At 41.7% G+C, this 22,165-nt stretch overlaps 1 protein-coding gene across 4 annotated transcripts in view; it reads right to left on the reverse strand.

Annotated features, from left to right (window-relative positions):
- SEPTIN6 (septin 6) overlaps window positions 1–22,165 on the reverse strand; it is a 93,455-nt gene that overhangs the window by 40,668 nt on the left and 30,622 nt on the right. For all 4 annotated transcript variants that reach the window (XM_082263511.1, XM_082263509.1, XM_082263510.1 and 1 more), the window contains exons 2-4: window positions 21,647–21,761; window positions 17,655–17,850; window positions 4,774–4,960 (exon numbers count right to left, since the gene is read on the reverse strand). In XM_082263511.1, coding sequence (XP_082119637.1) covers window positions 4,774–4,960; window positions 17,655–17,850; window positions 21,647–21,761 — 498 coding nt within the window. The remainder of the gene's footprint in view (window positions 1–4,773; window positions 4,961–17,654; window positions 17,851–21,646; window positions 21,762–22,165) is intronic.

Below are 22,165 nucleotides of genomic sequence, written 5' to 3' on the forward strand. Positions count from 1 at the left end.
TTTTTTTTTTTTTTCACAGACCCCTAGCGCCACAAAAGCCCCTTAGTGTTACCTGCTAGGGATCCCTATCGATCGAGAGAGAGAGAGAGAGAGAGATAGACCCCCAGGCTCACCACTTGATGCTCAGAGTTTAACTGCAACAGGTTACAGCGCTGTCTTGACAGACAGGAAGTCTTTTGGCTGGCTGCCAAGGAAGAAAGGAGGCGGCTCCGCCCCTCTGCACGCCTTCCGGCGCCTCCCCTAGCTCGACGAGGTGTTTGGATCACCTCAAACATGGCCGCCCCCATGCTGGAGACACGAGGCTACGCCAAAATGGCGGCTCGTGCAATCCAGCAAAAAAAATGGCGGCGGCCTGTACCGAATAGCGGTGTGCTGCAGGGCACACAACACTATCTCTGCATGGGGATTTTTGGCGTGGTTGGCGGTACCGGCCCTGGCGGACCTCATGGCCGTTCGGAAGGCCTGCTATAGCTGGAGATTTGACTAGGAAAGCAGTCTACATGTCCGTGGCTTCTGACTGGTAGGTACCTTATCCACTGATTACAATCTTTTAAACATGTATACAATTAGATTGTTAGCTCCCAAACCAAGCCTCCTGGCTTTTTGCACATAAAATCACACTCAAAGTAGGGGGATCTGTGCCATGTTATAGGATAGAGGGGGACTCTATCTTACCATACAGAGAGGGGCCCGCGTTCACCACAAGACCCGTCAGGGGGAAAAGGGGGAACATACTACTGATTTACTGAGGCAGAGAGAGAGAGAGGATATACCCTCTGGGACTGCCCCTAGGGTGTGGCCAGAGCTTTTTAATTTCCTGTCTAGTCCTGCTCCTGTGGAGGCAACATAACCCGAAGGTGCTGTATCACCGAGGACTACGTCTGTCAATGAGCGATAGAGAAATATGCATTTACTTCAAATATTCTATATTTTTCAATTAAAAAGATTCCAAGGTAGTGTGGCAGCTTTTTTTTTAAAGAAAAAAAATTGGAAGAGCCATGTTCAGCAACTTATAAAATGCAGGTAAAGGCTGAAAAATCAGCCATTTTAAATGCTTACTTTTTTTTTTTTTTTTTACATAAATAATTTTTATCTTTACTTTCAGTGTGCCTTTGAACTTACTAGAAAATTTGACTACTTCAGGACAGTCAATTCCCTAACAGCCCCATCTCTCCTTACATGTCCTCTACATCTACTCTTCTGGGAGTGTCTAATTACTTTGTGCTGACCCAGCTCCCCCTTCCAGCACCTTTCTATGTAACGTTTCCTGTAGCTGCTGAGAAAGGAAAGAAGGAAAAACTATACAGTATGTATAACTAAAATGGTGGACTGCAATCCAGACCCTGACCTGAGGACAGTTTAATCCTTACTGCCGGCCATCCAGTTACCAGTGCAGGTTCCCTCTGCAGTGATTGGTTGTTAGGAACACCAGCATTTTAACAAGCAATGAGGTCATGTGCATGTTCCACTCTCATTGTCAAAGAAGGCCAGAAGTAGAACTTTGTCTAAACTGACTGCTTTGGCTCCCGCCCTCTGCCTGCCTCACACTAATTGACACGGGGCACTCTGATGAGGACACCTAATGTAAGGGGACACTCTGAGGATCCCAGTTCAAACTGTCCACAACTTTAATGCAGTTACTAAAAATTGTTAAAAATTTCTTGCAATACTATAAAATTTGTACGCTGCTTATTTTTGATAGACATAAAATGACTACATATATACTAGGATTGAGCTATAGCACAAACATGAGAATCAGACCACAGAAGGAATAATATTTTTTTTGACTGGACCGCCTTTCATTTTAGTTTAATACCCCTGCTGTAAAGTGTCACTCAAGGGGCAGTTCTGGGTCTGCTGGTAACAGTAAATATGCACAAAATATATTAATGCAAATATAATGTGGTTGACATTTTTTTCTGATGAACTTGTATGATGAAAGGTTCTCTTCAATAGCAATGCAAAGTAAGAAAGAAATATATTTTGCTACCGGTTTGGTTATTGGCAAAATATTTAAGTATGTCTCAGCATTGTATACAATCTTTCCACTGGCACCACCTAAGTAAACCTAAGTAAAGCAGTTCTAAAGGCATTTTTATTAGATTAAAATATTAAAACATATACTTGCCTGCTCTGTGCAATGATTTTGCACAGAGCAGTGTTCCCCATTGGCCCCCTTGGCCCCTCCCTTCCCCCATAGAAATCTCCTCCCCAATCCGAAGCGGGGCTGCGTGCATCTATTGAAAACAATGTAGCTCAGCCCTGCCCACCCCCCGCTCACAGGATTTGACTGACAGCAGCAGGAGCCAATGGCTGAAGCCAGTGTCCCTGTGAGAAGAAGGAGAAGGGAGATAAGACACCTGAAGCAAGGACAGCAGGATCGTTGACAGACTCAGGTAAGTGTTTTGTGGGAGAGGGGGCTGGGGGTAGTGGGGCGTTTTTTACCCTAAAGCAGGGAATGCATGAAGGTAAAAAACACCAAGGCTTTAGAACCAGGCCTCGTTGACACCATAGACGCATAAAAACCGATGAGAAAAACATGTGGATTTGACTTGCATAGGTTTGTTCACACCATGTGCAGAGACATGCGTATTTATTACATACGTCTCTGCAAGGACACAAAGAAAAAAACGGTTTTCTGTGTGTCCTGTTCACACCTGTATGTCCTGTTCAACACTGGTATCACAAGCTGATTTTTTTCTGGCCAGAGATATGCAACAAAAATTATCTGCAAGGGCACAAGAAAAAAAATAAAAATTGTTCTCTATGTGCCCTATGCACATCAGTTTTTTTTTTTTTTTTTAAATATATACAGGCAGAAGCTGCATACACATTGTAGATTTCTGCACGGGAAAAAAAAAAAATAATAATAATCTTCACATGATACAGCGTTGTGGTATGAACAGGGCACAAAGAAAAAACATCTGCAGAAAAACTCACTCTGTGCACATGGTGAGCACGAGGTCCAAGTCTCAGCCATTTGTTTCTGTAAAAAAAAGCACCATACGAAGTAAGAATTGTATAGATGTTTAGCCCATCATAACCATAGTTAAAAAAAACATATTCACAGAACGATTGTCTTTGAAAGCAGTAGTAAACCGCTAGGTGTTTTTTTTTTTTTAAACCTGGTTAATGGTTAATGTGCTAGTATGCATCGCATACTAGCACTATATGTGACACATTCTCTGAAAAAGAAAACCTTCCCGCAGTGAGCTGTCATTACTAAAGGAGCTTCAATCTTCACCCGGTCTTCCTTCAGGTTCAAAGACTCCGGCTGTGTGAGTGGCCGAAGCGGCAATGACGTCACACCCGCGTATGTGCGCGGCAGCCACCGTTTATGGCACAGGACTTACAGGTATCTGAAGGAACAGCGCGAGTAAGCCGTTCCTTTACAGCACATGTGCCAGTGACGTCACCAGCTGCATGTACAGTAAATATCTCCTAAACTGTGCAGGTTTAGGAGATATTTACAGTAACTATAGGTAAGCCTCATCATAGGCTGCGACAGGGATAAAAAGGTCCGATACTATCAGTGAACACCTCCATTCCTAGTAACAATACAAAACAGGAGAGAAGGATGCCCTGGGACTTTAAATTGAGGTGAACACAGAGGGGCCAATGTATTGAAAATGTAACAAATCATAATATATGACCACACGTACATACATGAATAAAAGTATGCTTGCAAGTACAGTAAACACAATGCATAATTGAATTGGCGCATCATAGAACTCGACGTGTATCGTGAGAAACATAGCTCACTTATTCAGGAGAATCTGCTCATCAATTGGTCTGAAAAGTACATGGAGTATCAATGTTAATTATTTAAAAAAAATATATATGTGTATGTATGTATGTATGCATGTATGTATGTATATACACACACAAACACACACACACACACCATATTGTCTAATAAAGTATGAAGACATATGCAGGACCCTATGCTGGGAATACATACTTGCATTTTGATGGAGCCAAATTGAATGAAATGCCACTGTGATCCCGAGGTGGTGGCAAAGGCACAGCCTTACTATAGGCTTATCTATAGGTAAAATTCATGCATGGGAGTTTACTCCCACTTTAACATTAGAGGTCATAATTAGGTTTACTGGATTAGCTAGCTCAGTTATCATATGTAAAACATGTAGATGGTCACTTCTTTTATAAAACACTATCTAAGCTGCTTGAGATAAACATCCCATGCCCAGATCTGAAAAAAACGGTTTAGGTATACAGTATATATGAAAAAAGAGGACTGAGTTATAAGTGACCACACACCGATCTCAATCACCCAGCGCTTAGGGAATCATTAATGAACAAATGATTCAATAGTTTCAATAGTAATTAAAATAATAAGAAACAGCTGCTGCCTAAACATAAAACCGGTGTAGATCATCCTAACGTGTCAAGAATAATATCCACAAGCGGCGCTGCTTGTGGATATTATTCTTGACACGTTAAGATGATATACACCTGTTTTTATAATTATACAGTACATATGGCTAAACCAAAAAGAAATGTAGGTGCTCCTTACTCTATCTACAGTACTTCTACTTTCCTATGTGGTTAACGCATGTATGGCGAATAGTGTAGCACATGAGCAGGGCCCTCTGAACCCTCTTGTATTGAAATGTATTTTAATTGTACTGCCTTCTTTTATTTTGTAAAGTGCTACACAAACTGCTGGTACTATACAAGTCCTGTGTAATAACAACAATAATTTAAATAGGAGACGGCTATGCAATCTTAGTCTGTTTTCCGAACACTGACCTTGCTGTCCAGTTTCTTCATGGTGACCAGGTCTATAGATTTCAGGGAATGGCCAGTGGGGGCAATGAAGTACAGGCACGCATGAACACGAGAATCGTGGTAGCTATGAAGAACTCGCTTAATCTTCAGCTCTTCCTGCAAGTAGGCTTCAAACTGGGAGTCAATGAACTCGACAAGGGGCTTGTAACTAAGATAAAAATGGACAAGTGTGTATTTAAAACAAAAGATCTTATATAGCATAGTCACATGTATACGGTGTCCACTCCAATTGTGCAGTAAATCTTCAAGGCGATTTCTACCAAAGTTCACTAAATGGGACCAATATCACAAGTCCCAGGAAAACGATGAAGGCAATATCCAAACAGATCCCCATGACATCTGTATGGCAGATGAAATAAAAACCAAGCAGCAAATGGCTACTAAAAGCAACTTCAAAAACTTCCAGGATTTTTGCATTTAGCTTGGAAATACATGCATTCGTACAATATACATACAGTTAGGTTTATACAGGAAATTTCAGTTTAATTTTTACATTTACAACACCAAATTAGTACCTACCTATGACATGTTTGCTATGTATTTATTTTTTTTTTTCAATTATAAAACTCCAGCCAAATTACTAAATAACCATCAGAAACTTATATGTGAACTGGTTAAACAGAATATTCATGTTCATCAATATACATCTCCACTGCGCACTCCCTATATTACAGCTAAGAATACACCCGAGGGTCCTTAACCACTTCTGGACCGGAAAATTTTCCCCCTTAATGACCAGGCCATATTTTGCGATTCGGTACTGCAAGATTGTAAACGGACAATTTGCGCGGTCATGCGAAGCTGTACCCAAATAAAATTGAGGTCCTATTTTCCCCACAAACAGAGCTTTCTTTTGGTGGTATTTGATCATCTGTGCGATTTTTTTTTTTCAAAAATAAAAGGAGCGTCAATTCTGGAAAAAAGCCAATATTTTTCATATTCTGCTATATAACATTCCCCAAAAAAAAAAAAAAAAAAAAATGTAAAAATCTAAATTTAACATTTTAGGCCAATTTGTTTTCTGCTACATATTTTTGGTAAAAAAAAAAAAAAAAAACGCAATAGTGTATTTTGATTGGTTTGCGCAAAAGTTATCGCGTCTGCTAACTACGGAAAAGATTTATGTCATTGTTATTGTTTAATGGCGGCGATCTGTGATTTTTTGCGGGACTGCGACATTGCGGCAGACAGATCAAACCCCTGACTGACATTTTTGAAACTTTTGGGGGGGACCAGTGACATTACTACAGTAATCAGTGCTAAAAAATATGCACTGTTACTGTAATAATTACACTGGCAGGGAAGTGGTTAACATAGTAAGTGATCAAGGGGTTAAATGTGTACCTAGGGGCATGTTTCTACCTGTATGGGGGCGGGGCTTGTGAAATGATCACAGAGACCTGTGTTCCTATATAGCAGGATCACAGGCGCTCTGATCATTCCAGGGAGAAGAACGGTCAGCTGTGTTTACAACAGCTGCCCGTCCTCTCTCTGCGGGGAGCGATCGCGCGTGTCAGGCGGCAATCGGAGCCACCTGCCCCGTGCATCGGCATCCCTGCTGCCGAATGGGGGCGGGAGCGCGCTGCCAACGGCGCGCGCTCGCATTCTAGCTACGGGCATATGACCAACGTATATCTACGTCTGTTTGCGCATGGGGGGGCTGCTTGCCGCAGTATAACTGCAGTGGGCGGTCGGGAAGTGGTTAAAGAACTGAACAAATAATCAGCCCCTCATTCCAGCGATGTGGCCATTTGTCATTCTCCCCAGCTACTTCTTAGTGCTAGGCTGATGTAAATACACATCTGTAAGTGGTTAAAGAACTCAGCCAGGTGATTGCCAGACCATTGTTCCTAATTTTTATGGATAGTCTACAGACGGGTATGGTGCCAGCTGATTGGAAAAAAAGCCAGAGTGGTACCAATATTTAAAAAAAGGGCAGAGATATATCCCTGGGAACTACAGGCCTGTAAGCCTAACATCAGTAGTCTGCAAGATTTTGGAGGGGATAATAAAGGACTATGTACACAAGACTTTAGTAAGGAAAACTGTATCATTAGTAGTAATCAGCATGGATTAATGAAAAATCGCTCTTGCCAGACCAATCTATTAACCTTCTATGAAGAAGTGAGCTGCCATCTAGACAAAGGAAGGCCTGTGGATGTGGTGTATCTGGATTTTGCAAAGGCATTTGATACAGTTCCCCACAAACGTTTACTGTACAAACTAAGATACGTAGGTATGGACCATAGGGTGAGTACCTGGATTAAAGGCTGGCTTCAGGGGCGAGTCCAAAGGGTGGTGATAAATGGGGAGTACTTGGAATGGTCTGGTGTGGAAAGTGGGGTCCCCCAAGGATCTGTCCTGGGACCAATCCCATTTAAATTTAATTATAAACGATCTAGAGGATGGGATAAACAACTCAATCTCCGTATTTGCAGAGGATACTAAATTAAGCAGGGCAATAACTTCTACGCAGGATGTGGAAACCTTACAAGAAGGCCTGAACAAAATAGTGGGGGTGGGCATCTACATGGCAAATGAGGTTTAATGTTGAAAAATGTAAGGTAATGCATCTGGGTGCCAGAAATACGAATGCAAGTTACTCACTATGGGGAGAGCCTTTGGGGGAATCCAAGATGGAAAAAGAACGGGGGTCCTAGTAGATGACAAGCTCAGCAATTGCATGCAATGCCAAGCTGCTGCAAGCAAAGCCAACAGAATACTGCCATGCATTAAAAAAAAAAAAAAAAAAAGGGGGATTCACTCCAGAGATAAAACGGTAATTCTCCCACTCTAAAAGACTCTGGTCTGGTCGCATCTTGAGTATGCCGTCTAGTTCTAGTTCCCACTCCTCAGGAAGGATGTGCTGAAACTGGAGAGAGTACAGAGAAGGGCAACAAAGCTAATAAAGGGACTGGAGGATCTCAGCTATGAGGAAAGACTACAAGCATTGAACTTATCCTTTCTGGAGAAGAGATGCTTGAGAGGGGATAGGATATCAATGTACAAATACTGTACTGGTGACAAACTATTCAGCAAAAGGGAATATAAAAGTATTCGCAGCCATTCACTAAAATTAGAAGAAAAACGGTTTAACCTTGCGTAAAGGGTTCTATACCGTCAGAGCGGTTATCATCCATATTTTTGCTGTATGCATGTAAAGATTTGTGCTAATGCTTGTGTACAAGCAGGAAGCATTCAGAAACCCTATTGGAAGCCACCGATAGATTAGATAGCGATTTATAAATGACTGCCCGAGGTCATTCTGGCCATGCACTGTGGGTGACTCAATGACTCATTCAGACTGACAATGTGTATTCAGCAAGTATCACAGGTTACACACTGTTGATATTGACAAGTTAGCACTAGCAGCTGCTGCCAATAGGGTCCCTGTACATGAGTAAATCTGCCACAAAACATTGCATGCGTACAGTAAATACACAGGATCTTTCAGCCACCCTCTGCCAGCAAGACCCTGCTTCTATGTAGACATATTTCTGATACATCCATGTGTTAGTAGGTTATCATATTTACAGTAATCTATGGACCGCACTATGCAATAGAACCACAAAGTATTTCATATCCCGTCCCGAGTCCTGCTGTACAGGGAATTTTATAAAAAAATTCAGATACCTAGGACAGCTTTATAAGTTGGACTCCAGAAAAGGTTTTATTGCATAGTTACATTGGTCCAGCTTGCATCAATGAATGTACACTTATTCCATTCCTTGGGGTGGGACTGCTGTGGAAGCGGACCATCAGTATTTCTTCAGTGATCACCCAGGTCCTCTGGAGTTGATTCACTAAAAAACTGGAGAGAAAAATCTGGTCCAGCTGTGCATGGTAGGCAATCAACTTCTAACTTCAGCTTCTTCAATTAAGTTTTGACAATAAAACCTAGAAGCTGATTGGTTTCTATGCAGAGCTGCACCAGATTTCGCTCTCTCCAGTTTTAGTAAATCAGCTTCTGTGTCATGTGCCGAGTAGCTGTCCTTTTGCATACTGACAACAGAGAGGTTGATTTCCTAAAACAGGAGAGTGCAAAATCTGGTGCAGCTGTGCATGGTAGCCAATCATCTTTGTCTTCAGCTTTTTCAATTAGGGCTCTTTCACACACTCTGTCCGCTGGACGGATTCCGTTTTTCTCAGCGGGGGATCGAGCCGCCGATCCCCTGCTGAGCAGCAGGAGGACAGCTGTGTCTCCGCGCTGTGTGCGGAGACACAGCTGACAGTTCCCCATGCATCTCTATGGGGGAAATCGGATGTCAACGGACCGTCAGTCCGTTCTCACCCGATCCCATCCGATCCGATCCGCTGGACGGATGGAAAATAGGGTTTCCATCCGTCCAGATTTGACGGATCGGATCGGGTCGGATGTCAGCGGACATGTCTCCGCTGACATCCGATGCCCCATAGGAATGCATGGGGGGACCGTTCAGATCCGCCAAAAAAACGGACAGGCGGATCTGAACGGTCCGCCTGTGTGAAAGGGGCCTTAAGCTTTGACAAAAAAAAAAAAAAAAAAAAACACACCCACCTTTAACCACTTCAATACAGGGCACTTCCCCCTTCCTGCCCAGGCCAATTTTCAGCTTTTAGCGCTGTTACATTTTGAACGACAATTGCGCGGTCATGCAACACTGTACCTAAACCAAATTTATGTAATTTCCCCACAAATAGAGCTTTCTTATGGTTGTATTTGATCACCGCAAGGTTTTTTCTTTTTTGCTAAACAAAAAAAAAAAAAAAAAGACCGAAAAGTTTGAAAAAAAAAAAAAAAAAAGTTTTTTGTTTACGTTATACTGTACAATTTTGTTTTTTCCTGCACTGATGAGGCCGCAATGACAGGCACTGATGAGGAGGCACTGATGGGGTGGAACAAATATGCTGCACTGATAGGTATCACTGATAGGCACTGATAGGTGGCACTGATAGGTGGCACTGATAGGCACCGATAGGCAGCACTGGTGGGCACTAATGGGCACCGATAGATGGCAATGATGGGCACTAGTGGGCAGCACTGATGGGGAGGGCACTAGCGGGCTCCCTGAGCCCTGATTGTCATCCCTGGTGTTTATGGTGGGCATCCCTGGGGTCATGGGTGGGCATGACAACCGGCCACCGCAGTTTTACTGCGGCAGGCAGCCGCTCACAGGCAAAGCGACGTAGTACTACGTTGATCGCTCCTGGCGCTCTGGGGCATGCTCCCACGCGCCCCCGGCCCCGCTGATGGTCTGATAGGGTTCAGAACCGATCAGTCATCAGGTCCAGGCCAATGATTTTTGGCCTGGACCTGTTGATTGTTCCTGCTCAATCAGTTACTGATTGTGCCTGTGTAATGTAAACACAGGCGCAGAAAAGACCCGCTCTCTCCTCCCCAAATCCTTTTTGGATTCATCAAGAGTAGAGAGAGGATCAAAACTGAGTACTGCACCAAGCACCCCCCCCCCCCACACATCACCTGTCACAACACACACTGTATACAGTATATAGCATTTTCCTATATACCTGTATAGGTGTGACTTGTGACCTGGTTTAGTGCTTGCGGCCGTTCCTTTTAGGCTTAGGATACCTGCCCCCCCAATAAAGATTTAACCCCCTGATCACCCCCAGTTAACCCCTTCATTGCCCTGTCACAGTATTACTTATAGTGTACAGTTTTTTTTTCTGATCACTATTATTAGTGTCACAGGTGACAGCGTCAGCATCAGTCTAGGACAGCGCAGATCCCCGACGCATAGTTAGAAATATTAGTTAACCCCTTGAGTACCACATACACTTCCATTACAAGTATAGTGTTTGAACAGATCAATATCTGATCTGATCAGAACTATACTAGTGTGCGATAGTTTAGGGTTCTCAAAACGCTGTGTTTGGACGATCAGCAGTGATTCCTGCCAGCACCTGCGTTTAACCCCTCCACCCAGCCCACCCCACCCAGGCAAGTGCAGTAATCAATAGAGGACTGTCACTTCCAAAAAACACAAAAACGCTGTGTTAGCAGAGTCAGGCCTGATCCCTGCTAGCATTAACAGTTTTTTGGTAGCGGTTGAAATAGTCATTGACAACCAGGTGCTTTTTTACCTGTCAGTCACACTACTGTACCTGTAAATTTAGTTGCTAAAATGACCAAACGGTGGTACAGTAGTTCAGAGGCCTACAGTATACTGACCATGTCAAAAGAGAGCGATAGGGAAGCCTCACTGGCAGAATCAGGGTCAGTATATGAACCTGAAGAGAGCAGTGGCTCCCTGACCGACAGCTCTGACGACGGATGGGTCCCTGTTAAGATCAGGCGTACCCGACCCCATTCTGGAGTTGCTGAGGTGCAGGAATCGCAGGGTGCTCGTATGGAGCAGAGAGCCAGCACTAGTGCCGCTCACCCTTCTAGTGAACTAGCAAGCACCAGCGGCCTAGTACACCCTGGACCTAGAACAACCAGCACTGCAGTATCAGTTGGTGACGTGGTGAGTCCCATAAGTGCAGTTGAAGCTGCAGCCACCGCGTATTCGAAGACAGGCCCGTAGAGCCCATAGTGCCCTCCCTGATGCGCTGGCATATCCTAATTGGCAGCCCACTGGTACTACAGTACCCGTACTTCCCCCATTCACTGCCCAACCTGGAATCCACGTGGAAACACCCAATTTTACTCCCCTGAATTTTTATGAGCTGTTTTTCACGGAAGATCTTTTCAGATCTATTGTGGACCAAAGCAATTTATACGCTGGTCAACAAATCGCCGCCAACCCAAATTCGTCTCTTGCCACACAATTCGGCTGGAAACCTATAACGGTTTCTGAGTTTAAAACTTTTCTGGGCCTTTCCCTCAACATGGGCATAACGAAAAAGAGTGCGTTGTGGTTATATTGGTCCACTAGCCCAATTCACCATATGCGCGTGTACTCCGCTTCCATGTCCAGGGTAAGATACGAGCAAATTCTGCAGTTTATGTATTTCAACGACAATGAAATCTGTCGTCCTTGGGCAGACCCTGAATATGACCGGCTCCACAAAATTCGGCCCCTCGTGAAACCACTTCAATCAGCGGTTTGCAGCCTTGTTTACCCCCCCCCCCCAACAAGTTGTCTGCGTTGAGGAGTCCCTGATTAAGTTTACTGGCCGCCTTGCTATGAAACAGTATTTTCCCAGCAAGCGATCCAGATACAGGCTCTACAGTTAGTTTTCGGGTTTACGAGGGAAAAGATAACACTGTGGAGCCCCCCAACTGCCCAGACTACATAGGGAGCAGCAGCAAGACAGTTTGGGACTTGGTGTCACCCTTATTCGGGAAGGGGTACCATTTGTATTTTTTATACAAGCTTGCCACTATTTAGTCACCTGCTTGAATTTCAAATTGGCGCATGTGGCACCGTGCGACCTAATTGCCGGGGCTTCCCGCAACGGCTTGTAAATTCCCGTCTTAGTTGGGGGGAGAGAGCCTGCTTGAAAACTGACAAATTGCTTGCAGTGAAGTGGAGGGATACATGGAATGTTTTCGTTCTGTCCTCCCTTCACGCAGACACGACAGTCCAAATTACTACGGCAACTGGCGTTTTGGAGAAACCCCTCTGTGTCCACGAATATAACCTTTATATGGGGAGGGGTGGACCTCAACGACCAGCTTTTGGCGCCGTACTTAGTTGCCTGTAAAGCCAGACACTGGTACAAAAAAGGGTCTGTTTATTTATTCCAATTGGTTATGCTGAACGGCTTTGTGCTATACAAAGCATCAGGACGAACTGGATCCTTCCTAGAATTCCAGGAAGAGATCATCGAAGCCTACCTTTATCCAGGAGGTGCTCCTGCCCAACTTCCCCTACCAGATGCAGTGAGCCGGCTGCATGAGAGGCATTTTCAACATGTCCTCCAGCTTACCCCTACCCAAAGACACCCCCAAAGAAGATGTTGTGTCTGTAGCAGGCGCGGATTTAGGCGTGACAGTCGTTTTTATTGTCCCTTCTGTCCTGACCAACCTGGTCTCTGCATCGGGAAATGTTTCCAATGCTACCACACATTAGTGGAGTTTTAGTGTAGGGCACACTAACACAGGGTCTAGAAAGATGTTCGATGGCTATTGACATTTTGAGAGACCCTAAGCTGAAAAGTTGCAGTTCAAAAAAAAAAAAAAAATGTAAACAAAAACTAAAAATTAAAACAAGTTACAAAAAAATTGTACAAAAAAAAAATAATATAAAATAAAAAAGCCAAAACAGTTGTCGTTTGAGTTATTTTTCTGCTCTTCTACTCTTCCTACTGTACTTTTACTGTACTTTGTTTTTCATTCTATTGTTAACCAGTTTGCCTTGCAGGTACACTCATCGGCTGCCACACTGATTTTATATATTCTGACACAAACCGGCGAAGGAGTACCTGTCACTACAGATTGCTATCATAGGGGATATTTAAATTCACTGCGATAACAATAAAAATGATAAAAAAAAAAAACCGAAAAGGAAAGGTGTCAAAACATAAAAAAGCAAAATAAAAAAAAAAATAAAAAAAAAATCAAGCCCCCCTGTCCCCCCGTGCTTGCGCGCAAAGGTGCACGCAAGCATTGGTCTAGTGTCATATGTAAACCGCAATTGAAGCATGCATGTGAGGTATCGCCGCGAATGTCCATGGAGTATTTTATATTTTGCCCTAAGTCTCGGGAAGGTGACAATTTTTTTTTTTTTTTTTTTTTTTACACAAAGTTGTCACTAAATGATATATTGCTCACACATGCCATGGGTATATGTGAAATGATACCCCAAAATACATTCTGCTGCTTCTCCCGAGTACAGGGTTACCACATGTGTGAGACTTTTTGGGAGCCTAGCTGTGTATGGGACCCCGAAAACCAATCACCACCTTCAGGTTTTCTAATGGCGTAAATTGTGCATTTCACCTCTGAACTACCTGTCACAGTTTCAGAGGCCCTGAAACTTCAAGATAGCACAAAACTCCCCCCCAAATGACCCCATTTTGTAAAGTAGACACCCCAAGCTATTTGCTGAGAGGCATGGTGAGTATTTTGCAGCTCTCATTTATTTTGGAAAATGAAAAAAAAAAAAAGGGGGAAATGCATTTTCTTTCCTCTTTTTTCCAATTTCTAAAACTTTGTGAAATAAAGTGAGATCTGCAAAACACAACATGCCTCTCTACAAATAGCTTAGGGTGTCTACTTTCCGAAAAGGGGTCATTTGGGGGGGGGGGGTTGTGCTGTCTTGGCATTTCATGACCTCCAAAACTGAGAGGTATGAGGAGCCCTTGGAAAGCCCGAAGGTGGTGATTGGTTTTTGGGGTCCTGTACGCGGCTAGACTACAAAAAAATCTCACACATGGGGTATCCCCATACTCAGGGGAAGCAGCAGAATGTATTTTGGGGAGTAATTCCACATATACCCATGGCATGTGTGAGCAATTTATCTTTTAGTGACAACTTTGTGTTAAAAATTTTTTTTTTTAAAATGTACATTTTCCAAAAAATTGTGGCAAAATATAAAATATTCCATGGACTCCAACATGCCTCTCAGCAAATAGCTTGGGGTGTCTACTTTACAAAATGGGGTCATTTGGGGAGGGGGGGGGGGTTTGTGCTATCTTGAGATTTCAGGGCCTCCGAAACTGATGATAGGTAGTGAGGAGTGAAATCAAAAATTTACGCCATTAGAAAACCTGAAGGTGTTGATTGGTTTTCGGGGTCCAATACACAGCTAGGCTCCCAAAAAAGTCTCACACATGTGGTATCCCTGTACTCAGGAGAATCAGCAGAATATATTTTGGGGTGTAATTACACATATTCCCATGGCATGCGTGAGCAATATATAATTTCAATGACAACTTTGTGTAAAAAAAAAAAATATATATATTTTTTTTAGTCATTTTTTAAACACCTGTGACAAAAAAATGAAATATTCAATGAGCTCAACATGCCTCTCAGGACATTCCTTAGGATGTCTACTTTCCAAAAAGTGGTAATTTGGGGGGGGGGGGGGTGGGGGTTTGTACTGCCCTGCCATTTTAGCACTTCATGAAATGAGATAGGCAGTCAGAAAGTAAAAGCTGCATAAATTCCAGTATTTACACCATAGTTTGTAGACGCAATAACTTTTGCGCAAACCAATAAAAATACGCTCATTGAGATTTTTTTTGTCAAAGACATGTAGCCAAGTACATTTTGGCCAAAATATAAGACAAAAACTGAGTATATTGGATATTGTTTAAAAGACAAAGATGAAAATGTCATTTTTTCTCAAAATGTTCTCTCTTTTTTTATTAATATCGCAAAAAATAAAAAAGCGCAGAGGTGATCAAATACCACCAAAGGTACAGCATTGCATGACCGCGCAATGGTCAGTTAAAGTCACGCAGTGCCAAGTTGAAAAAGGGGGTCTGGTCTTTGAGCAGCCAAATCCTCCGGTCTGAAAGTGGTTAAGCTGATTTTGGTTTTTATGCAGAGCTGCACCAGCTTTTGTACTCTTCAGCTTTTAGTAAAATCAACCCCAGAGGGTCATTTGCTCATCTCAGCCACTATTCACAGAACACCCTGTATGTTTTTTTATACTCAAATATTTTATTAAATTGAGGATCACAAAAGCCATCACATATAACATAACAGCCATCATAAATAGGGAATGCTTCCATGCAGGGAGTGGTTCATTATCAAGTGTCATTAACATGTCAAAACAAACACCAACTGTACACAATAGGCCAATCAACCTATGAACAAAGATATTCCACCAAATGATGCCTTTTAGCAACCTAAAAACTAAAGTAGAGGTAGAAAAAAATAAAGTGATGATGTTCGAATGGTATAGCTACACGATTAATTGTTAAAAATAAAAATCGCGATCTTAATTCAATCCCGCCCCCCCCTCCCCCCTCTCGATCTTAATCCATGTCTGCGATTAAGTGCAGAGCACTTCTCTGCTGTCAAAAAAAAAAAAAAAAAGAGCCGGCAAAATTTATCACAATATTGCTAAGTGCTTAGAGATAAGGAGTAACATTGTATCATTTTGCTCTTTTAGATCAAAGGGATAAACTTCGGTCTGTAAATGAGGTCAGTTTACCCACTTAAAGATCTTGCCTTTTTCTGACACTTGTTGCTTACAAAAGGTAAAATCAGCATTTTTTGCAAGAAAATCGCTTACAACATACACACACAAAAAAAATTATAATATATATATATATATATATATATATATATATATATATATATATATATATATATATATATACACACACACACACACACACACATACATACATACACATACATGCATACACACATAATACATACACTTTTTTTTTTTGTAGCAGGGACCCTAGAGAATAAAATGGGAGTTGTTCTAATATTATATGTCACACTGTAGTTGGGCAGCGGTCTTTCAAATGCTATTTTTTGGGGAAAAAAATAAACTTCCAATGAAAAAAATAAAATAAATAAAAAATAGTAAAGTTAGCCCAATTTTTTTTGTATAAAGTGAAAGATGATGTTACGCCGAGAATCATGATCTTTATTTTAAGCAAAAAAAAATAAAAAAAATGTGATTCTGATTTCATCCAGAAACATGCAGCTCTATCAGATGGCCCCACCCTAGCCATGGCCCAGGGGAAAACTAGCACCAACCAAAGTTGGTGAATTATCCAGTAATGTACTAATAAGCAAGAGAAAAAAGGTAGAGAGGTACTGGGGGAGGGTGTAAAATGAGAAGGACAGTTATGGGGAGTGAACCAGCCATGGTCCCAAGAGCACAGTCAACTGACAAGTAAAGCTCCATAAGTGAGGTGTCAAAATTAGGGGGGGGGGGATCTATCAACCCAAGCTTGCCAGATTTTGGCGTATCGTCTCACCTTGTCTTGGGTATTTATTTTTTTCCAACTAATGCAATGCTTTCTATGACTGGATGAAGTGTGTATTTGGGCAGACATTTCACGATCTCCACCTCATTAAAGCCTCGTACACACGCAACGAATTTCCGCCGACCGGTCGTCCGTCTTTTGTCCAGAGTGGGGTCTGTTGGTTGAAATGTGCTCTAGACTGCACACAAATTTTCCAGCACGACAGAATTCTACTTCAGAAGTGATGTCATGTGTTGGATTACTTTCTTTGTGTTCTTTCATCTCTGAGCATGCCTAGTCTTGCTCATAAGATTTTTCCCCATCGAAATCTGTACTAATGAGACGAAAATCGAACGTGTTTTGACGGTCGACAAAAATTATATAGCCTGCACACCAGGATTTTTTCGCCCGAAAAGTCAGAGTCGGTTGTCAGAAGCACCATACTAACAAGCCGAAAATCGGCAGATTGGTCGTCGGACGAAATTTCCGGGCAGAATTTCTACTCGTGTGTACGGGGCTTTAGAGTGCTAATGTCCAAATGCTACTATACAAGTGCGCTGCCCGAGTTCCCTCAAAAATGTGCATTTCCTACCATTTGTTCTGGTGATAATGGTCAGGTGAGGATGAATCACCCCAACAGGTACACAGAAAAAAAAAATTAAAGCTTGGTGTTAAATCCTTTTTAAGTCCAACTAGAAGCATTCCACTCCTGCATGTGACACTACAACCCTGTGGTCACTGATCTTGGGTCAAGAGGAGGATGTGCCCTTCAATAATTGGGAGGTAGACATTTTGGATGGACTTTTATTTTATATTACCAAACTTCACCCAAAAAAAAAAAAAAAAGCCTTTAATAAAAAAATCTAAATATGGCCAACACCTGTAAACATTTGAACTGTTGAACTGTAAAAATCTGAATTCAATATGGATCGTTCTTCGGTTTTTACTATAAAAGGTTTCAATTAAAAAAAACAATTACAGTTGACAAGTCCTTGTTACATCATCTATATAAAACTCACCTGTCTTCCTTATTAATTTGGTCCCCAAATCCTATGGAATTGACAATAGTCATTTTCAAACGTACATTACTCTCTGTGAGATCATAAGTGCAGGATTTCAGCTCAACTCCAGGCTGGGAGTGAGCACTTTGTTCCCCCTCAAACTTTGTGTTAAACAATGTATCCATCAAGGTGGATTTTCCAAGACCGGTTTCACCTTTAAGAAAAAAAAAAAAAAAAAAGTTAAATCAATAACTACAGAAGCAATAAAAGTAAAAACTAATGGTTACACAGCGAGGAAGGGAAATGTGCTGTTTATAAGTGTGGTAGTGGGAGGATGTAACCACATTTCCTCAATGATATCCAATGGTTTTGGCAAGAGCTCCGTGAGACCTAAAAACTTCAAGGATCTATAAATCACAGCCTGGAAAATCAGAATACCTTAAAGTTTTGTTTAATTGCATACAAAATCTGCGTTTGAACAGCCGATTCTGTACCAGCTTAAAAGGCTAACTCCACCTTTTACACCTATATATAGGTGTGACATGATGCCAAGCTGACCCTCAACCCCCAGCGGCGTGACAACAGGGAATGAATGAACTACAATCCCTTTCCCACTTTGCTCTAGAATAAATGTCATTAAAAAAAAAAAAAAAAAACACACACACACACACACACACACACACACACACACACACTTCCCTTAAACACACACACACTTCCCTTAAACACACACACACACACACTTCCCTTAAATATATAAGTGTTTTGATAGCATGGATATATTTAGCCTGATTTACTGGCAGAGTTGAGAATCTTCCTTAACACTTCATTCATTTTATTTGCAGAATTACAGCAAACAGGAATTTGCTTTTCACCTGGATGCATAAATTGAAGTGAACATTCACACAATTTATTGAGTGAAGGCTCTCATTTCCTTTGGTAAATCAGCTTCACTGTACAGAGACCCCTCAGAGATGCCGCATTTCTATAAATCTAGAAAGAGAAATAGCATTTCCTCTGAAGAGTGAAGTAATGAGTTTAACACATATGTAAAACAGGTTAGGACATTCTGAAAATTCTCCATCTCCAAGGATCTGAAATAACAGAACTATATTTAGCCAGTTTTTGTTCCCCTAAGAGTTTTAGGCACTAGCAAAATGGAATGCTCACAGCAAAAGCAGTTCAGCCATGTGGAAGATCTATATATCTATCTATTTATTATATATAGAGATATATATTTATTTTTATTTATACATCTCTTACAGAAACTTTTCTGAATAATTTACTATCGTTTTAAAATGTGCTTAACAAAAAAAAAAAAAAAAGGCACAATGAAACTCTGACATAGCACAAAGCCAGGTCCATAAAGACATGGATGAGCAAGTTTGGGGTGAAGGAACTTGACTGGCCTACACAGAGTCCTGACCTCAACCCAACAGAAAACCTTTCGGATGAAGTAGAGTGCAGACTGCGAGCCAGGCCTTGTCGTCCGACATCAGCGTCTGACCTCACAAATGCGCTTCTGGAAGAATGGTCAAACATTCCCATAGGCACACCCCTAAACCTTGTGGACAGCCTTCCCAGAAGAGTTAAAGCCGTAATAGCTGCAAAGGGTGGGCCAACTCAATATTGATCTCTATGGACTAAGACTGGGAAGCCATTAAAGTTCAGGTGCGTGTAAAAGGCAGGTGCCCAATACCAAGATACACTGCAAAGAGATTTAAGCATCCTAAATAATAATCAGGGCCGGCCCTATTATGGGTCCCACTGGGTCCATTGGACCCAGGCAGAACTTTGAGAGGGGCAGCAAATTGATGTCCAAGATTTATTTTTCCAGCAGTTTTGTGTGTCATCAGTTTGCGGCGCGTTACGGGCAGCATTTCCCCATCTCATACTGCCGTCCGTAGTGCAAACTGATGAGTATGAAGTGGCAGGGGTCTCCTCCGGGGAACGTTCCTTATGCGATTGTGGTGTGCGCAATGATGTCAGACATTCAGAAAAACAAAATAATACTGGAGTTTGTGATTTGGAATTTAACATAATGATAGGTCATACAATTGTGCATGTAGACAAAGGGCTATTGCATATAAAATCGGACTTCCTGATATATTGAATTTTAAATTATCATAATATAAAATAAAACTGTGTGGGTCTTTTGGTGGGCATGATTTTTTTTTTTGGGGGGGGGGGCAGCATTTCATTTTTGGCAGCACAATGTCTTGGGCCAGCACTGAGAAGCTGATAATATAATGTTGGTTGCTGAATGTAGTTAAGAGTGGTGTGCAGACCTTTATTGCCAATTACATGTGTTATTTGATCGTCTCGCCCATTTTGTTGCAGTTTGAAAGTTTTTCCTTTACCTGTTAATTTTTTTTCTCACTTGTAAAATCCAGCATTTCACTACTTTGCTGGCCCGCGGAGCTCTTTACTATAAATACTTTGGGAAACCATAAGCAAATTCTACTATAACACTGTCAAAGGAAGAAGTGTGAAGTCATGAGGTGCAGAACGCCAGCAAATGAAGACATGGGAGGTTTGTGTGAATGACCTAACTAGAGCTGGGGAACACGAATACAGTATGTGGATGTGCGTTTTTTTTTTTTTTTTTTAACCAATCAAAACAAATGCACAAGTGCCTTTTTAAGCAATGCAGCACATCACAATGTATGGTGTGTACTTTGTGGTGCATTTTGTATTGCACTCTATTGTACAGTGCATTGGAGTACCATTCACACTGCATGGACTGCAACACACTTAGAATAGGCGAGTTGTGGTAATGCACGCCCTTTAATACATACTGCCACAACACAATTCACATTTGAATTATCCCTCATGTCAGAACAAACAGCAAATCCAGACTTACAGGCATCCAAATTTAATATTAAGACTTTTTTCCTGTAAAAGTTGAGACTCACCCTACTCCCTTCCACCTTCAAAGGCTCCCCGTTAGTCAGTGGGGGCACCCATCACAAAGGACCAATAGGAAGGTTCAGGTGGGGTCAAAGGGGAAAAAAAAAAAAAAAAAACACAACTTTATCTGCCTTTATCTATGGATAAAATCTCTGCTGAGTCATTCTCTATATTCTCTGGCTGAGGCCAAATTTGGGAACAATCACACATGGGTCCAGTATATGTGCCTTCATTTATTCGGGGTCAAGATGCTTTTCTTCCTGTCTGATAAGAAGAAAGTTGCTGCTACAGCAATATTTCTTAGGCCCCTTTCACACTTGTGTGAATTGTCCTGGGACTTGGGACAGCAAAGTCGCATGACAAGTCATACTCCATGATTTCCAATGAGTGTCGTTCAAGTCAGTGCAACTTCAAGTCGCAACGACTTCAAATTAATCCCTGCACTACTTTGATCCGACTTTGATTTGTTAGACATAGTCCTTAGACATAGGCATTGCTTCAAGTCCAGGCGTTGCTTCAAGTCCAGTCAAAATCGCGTCAAAATAGTGTAAAAAAATAAATTGCGGTATAATCGCGCAACTTTTAGGTCGCACAAGTGTGAAAGGGGCCGGTGCTTTTGGCAGGCATATTGTAGTCAGTTTTTTTTCTAATACCACTTTCTGCTTTGACATCTTTAAACAGGCAGTGAAAAAAAAATAAACATTTGCATCCCTTCCGATCAACTGTTCGGATGACAAATCAATGATTATATTATTTGATTGGATCATTAATTAACCAGCAATGGATACATTATTGCATAAGAAAATTATCGTTTTTTTTTCTACCATTCTTATGTTCCTTGACTTGCAATAAAATGGTCCCAGCTTTCTCACATAAAGCACTGCAGTGTTGAAGTGATTTTGAATTGGACTTGTTACAAAGCACTATGTAGCTGGCTGTAAACAAGGCATGCACACAATACTGTATTCATCCATGTCCGGCCATTGAATAGGCTCATTTTCAGCACAGTTTGAGAAATCTTGGTCCTCTGGTGCTATTCATACACAATCTTTTGGATCGTTGCCTCTCCTAACAATGTCAGCATGTCTGCAAATACTCACCCACACAGAGGATATTGAAACAAAAGCCATGATTAATTGATTTGTTAACCAGCTGGTCCGGCAGGCTGTCAAATCCCACATGTCCAGAAAGAGGAAGAGTACGGCACCCTTCACCCTGAAATAACAATAACAAAAATCACAGTTTAAGTTTGATTGCTTGCAATATTTACTTTTCAATTGTATAAATCTATTACTATTGTATTCAGTAAGGAGAAGGGTATTGTGCAAACTGCAGGGAGCCACAGCAGCTAAATCATATATTTTGCCAGTCATGCATTTGGTTTCTATGGGTTACTACAGTCTTCAAATCACCAATCCTTGTGCTACCTTACTAAAATAACCTCATTAACATGTACCCATGAGCAGTAATAAAGTGTGTGATACCTGATCACAATATAAATAAGGGCTCATACCCCAGATAATAACAGCAGGATTCTATAATAAACAGGATGTTCATTATTCAGCTCTGGAAAAGCTACACAGAGGTGCCCTATGCTGCTGTGCATGTAAATCAGGTGT

Source organism: Pelophylax lessonae, assembly GCF_965119305.1.
Source record: "Pelophylax lessonae genome assembly, chromosome: 7".
NCBI classification, from domain to species: Eukaryota; Metazoa; Chordata; class Amphibia; order Anura; family Ranidae; genus Pelophylax; species Pelophylax lessonae.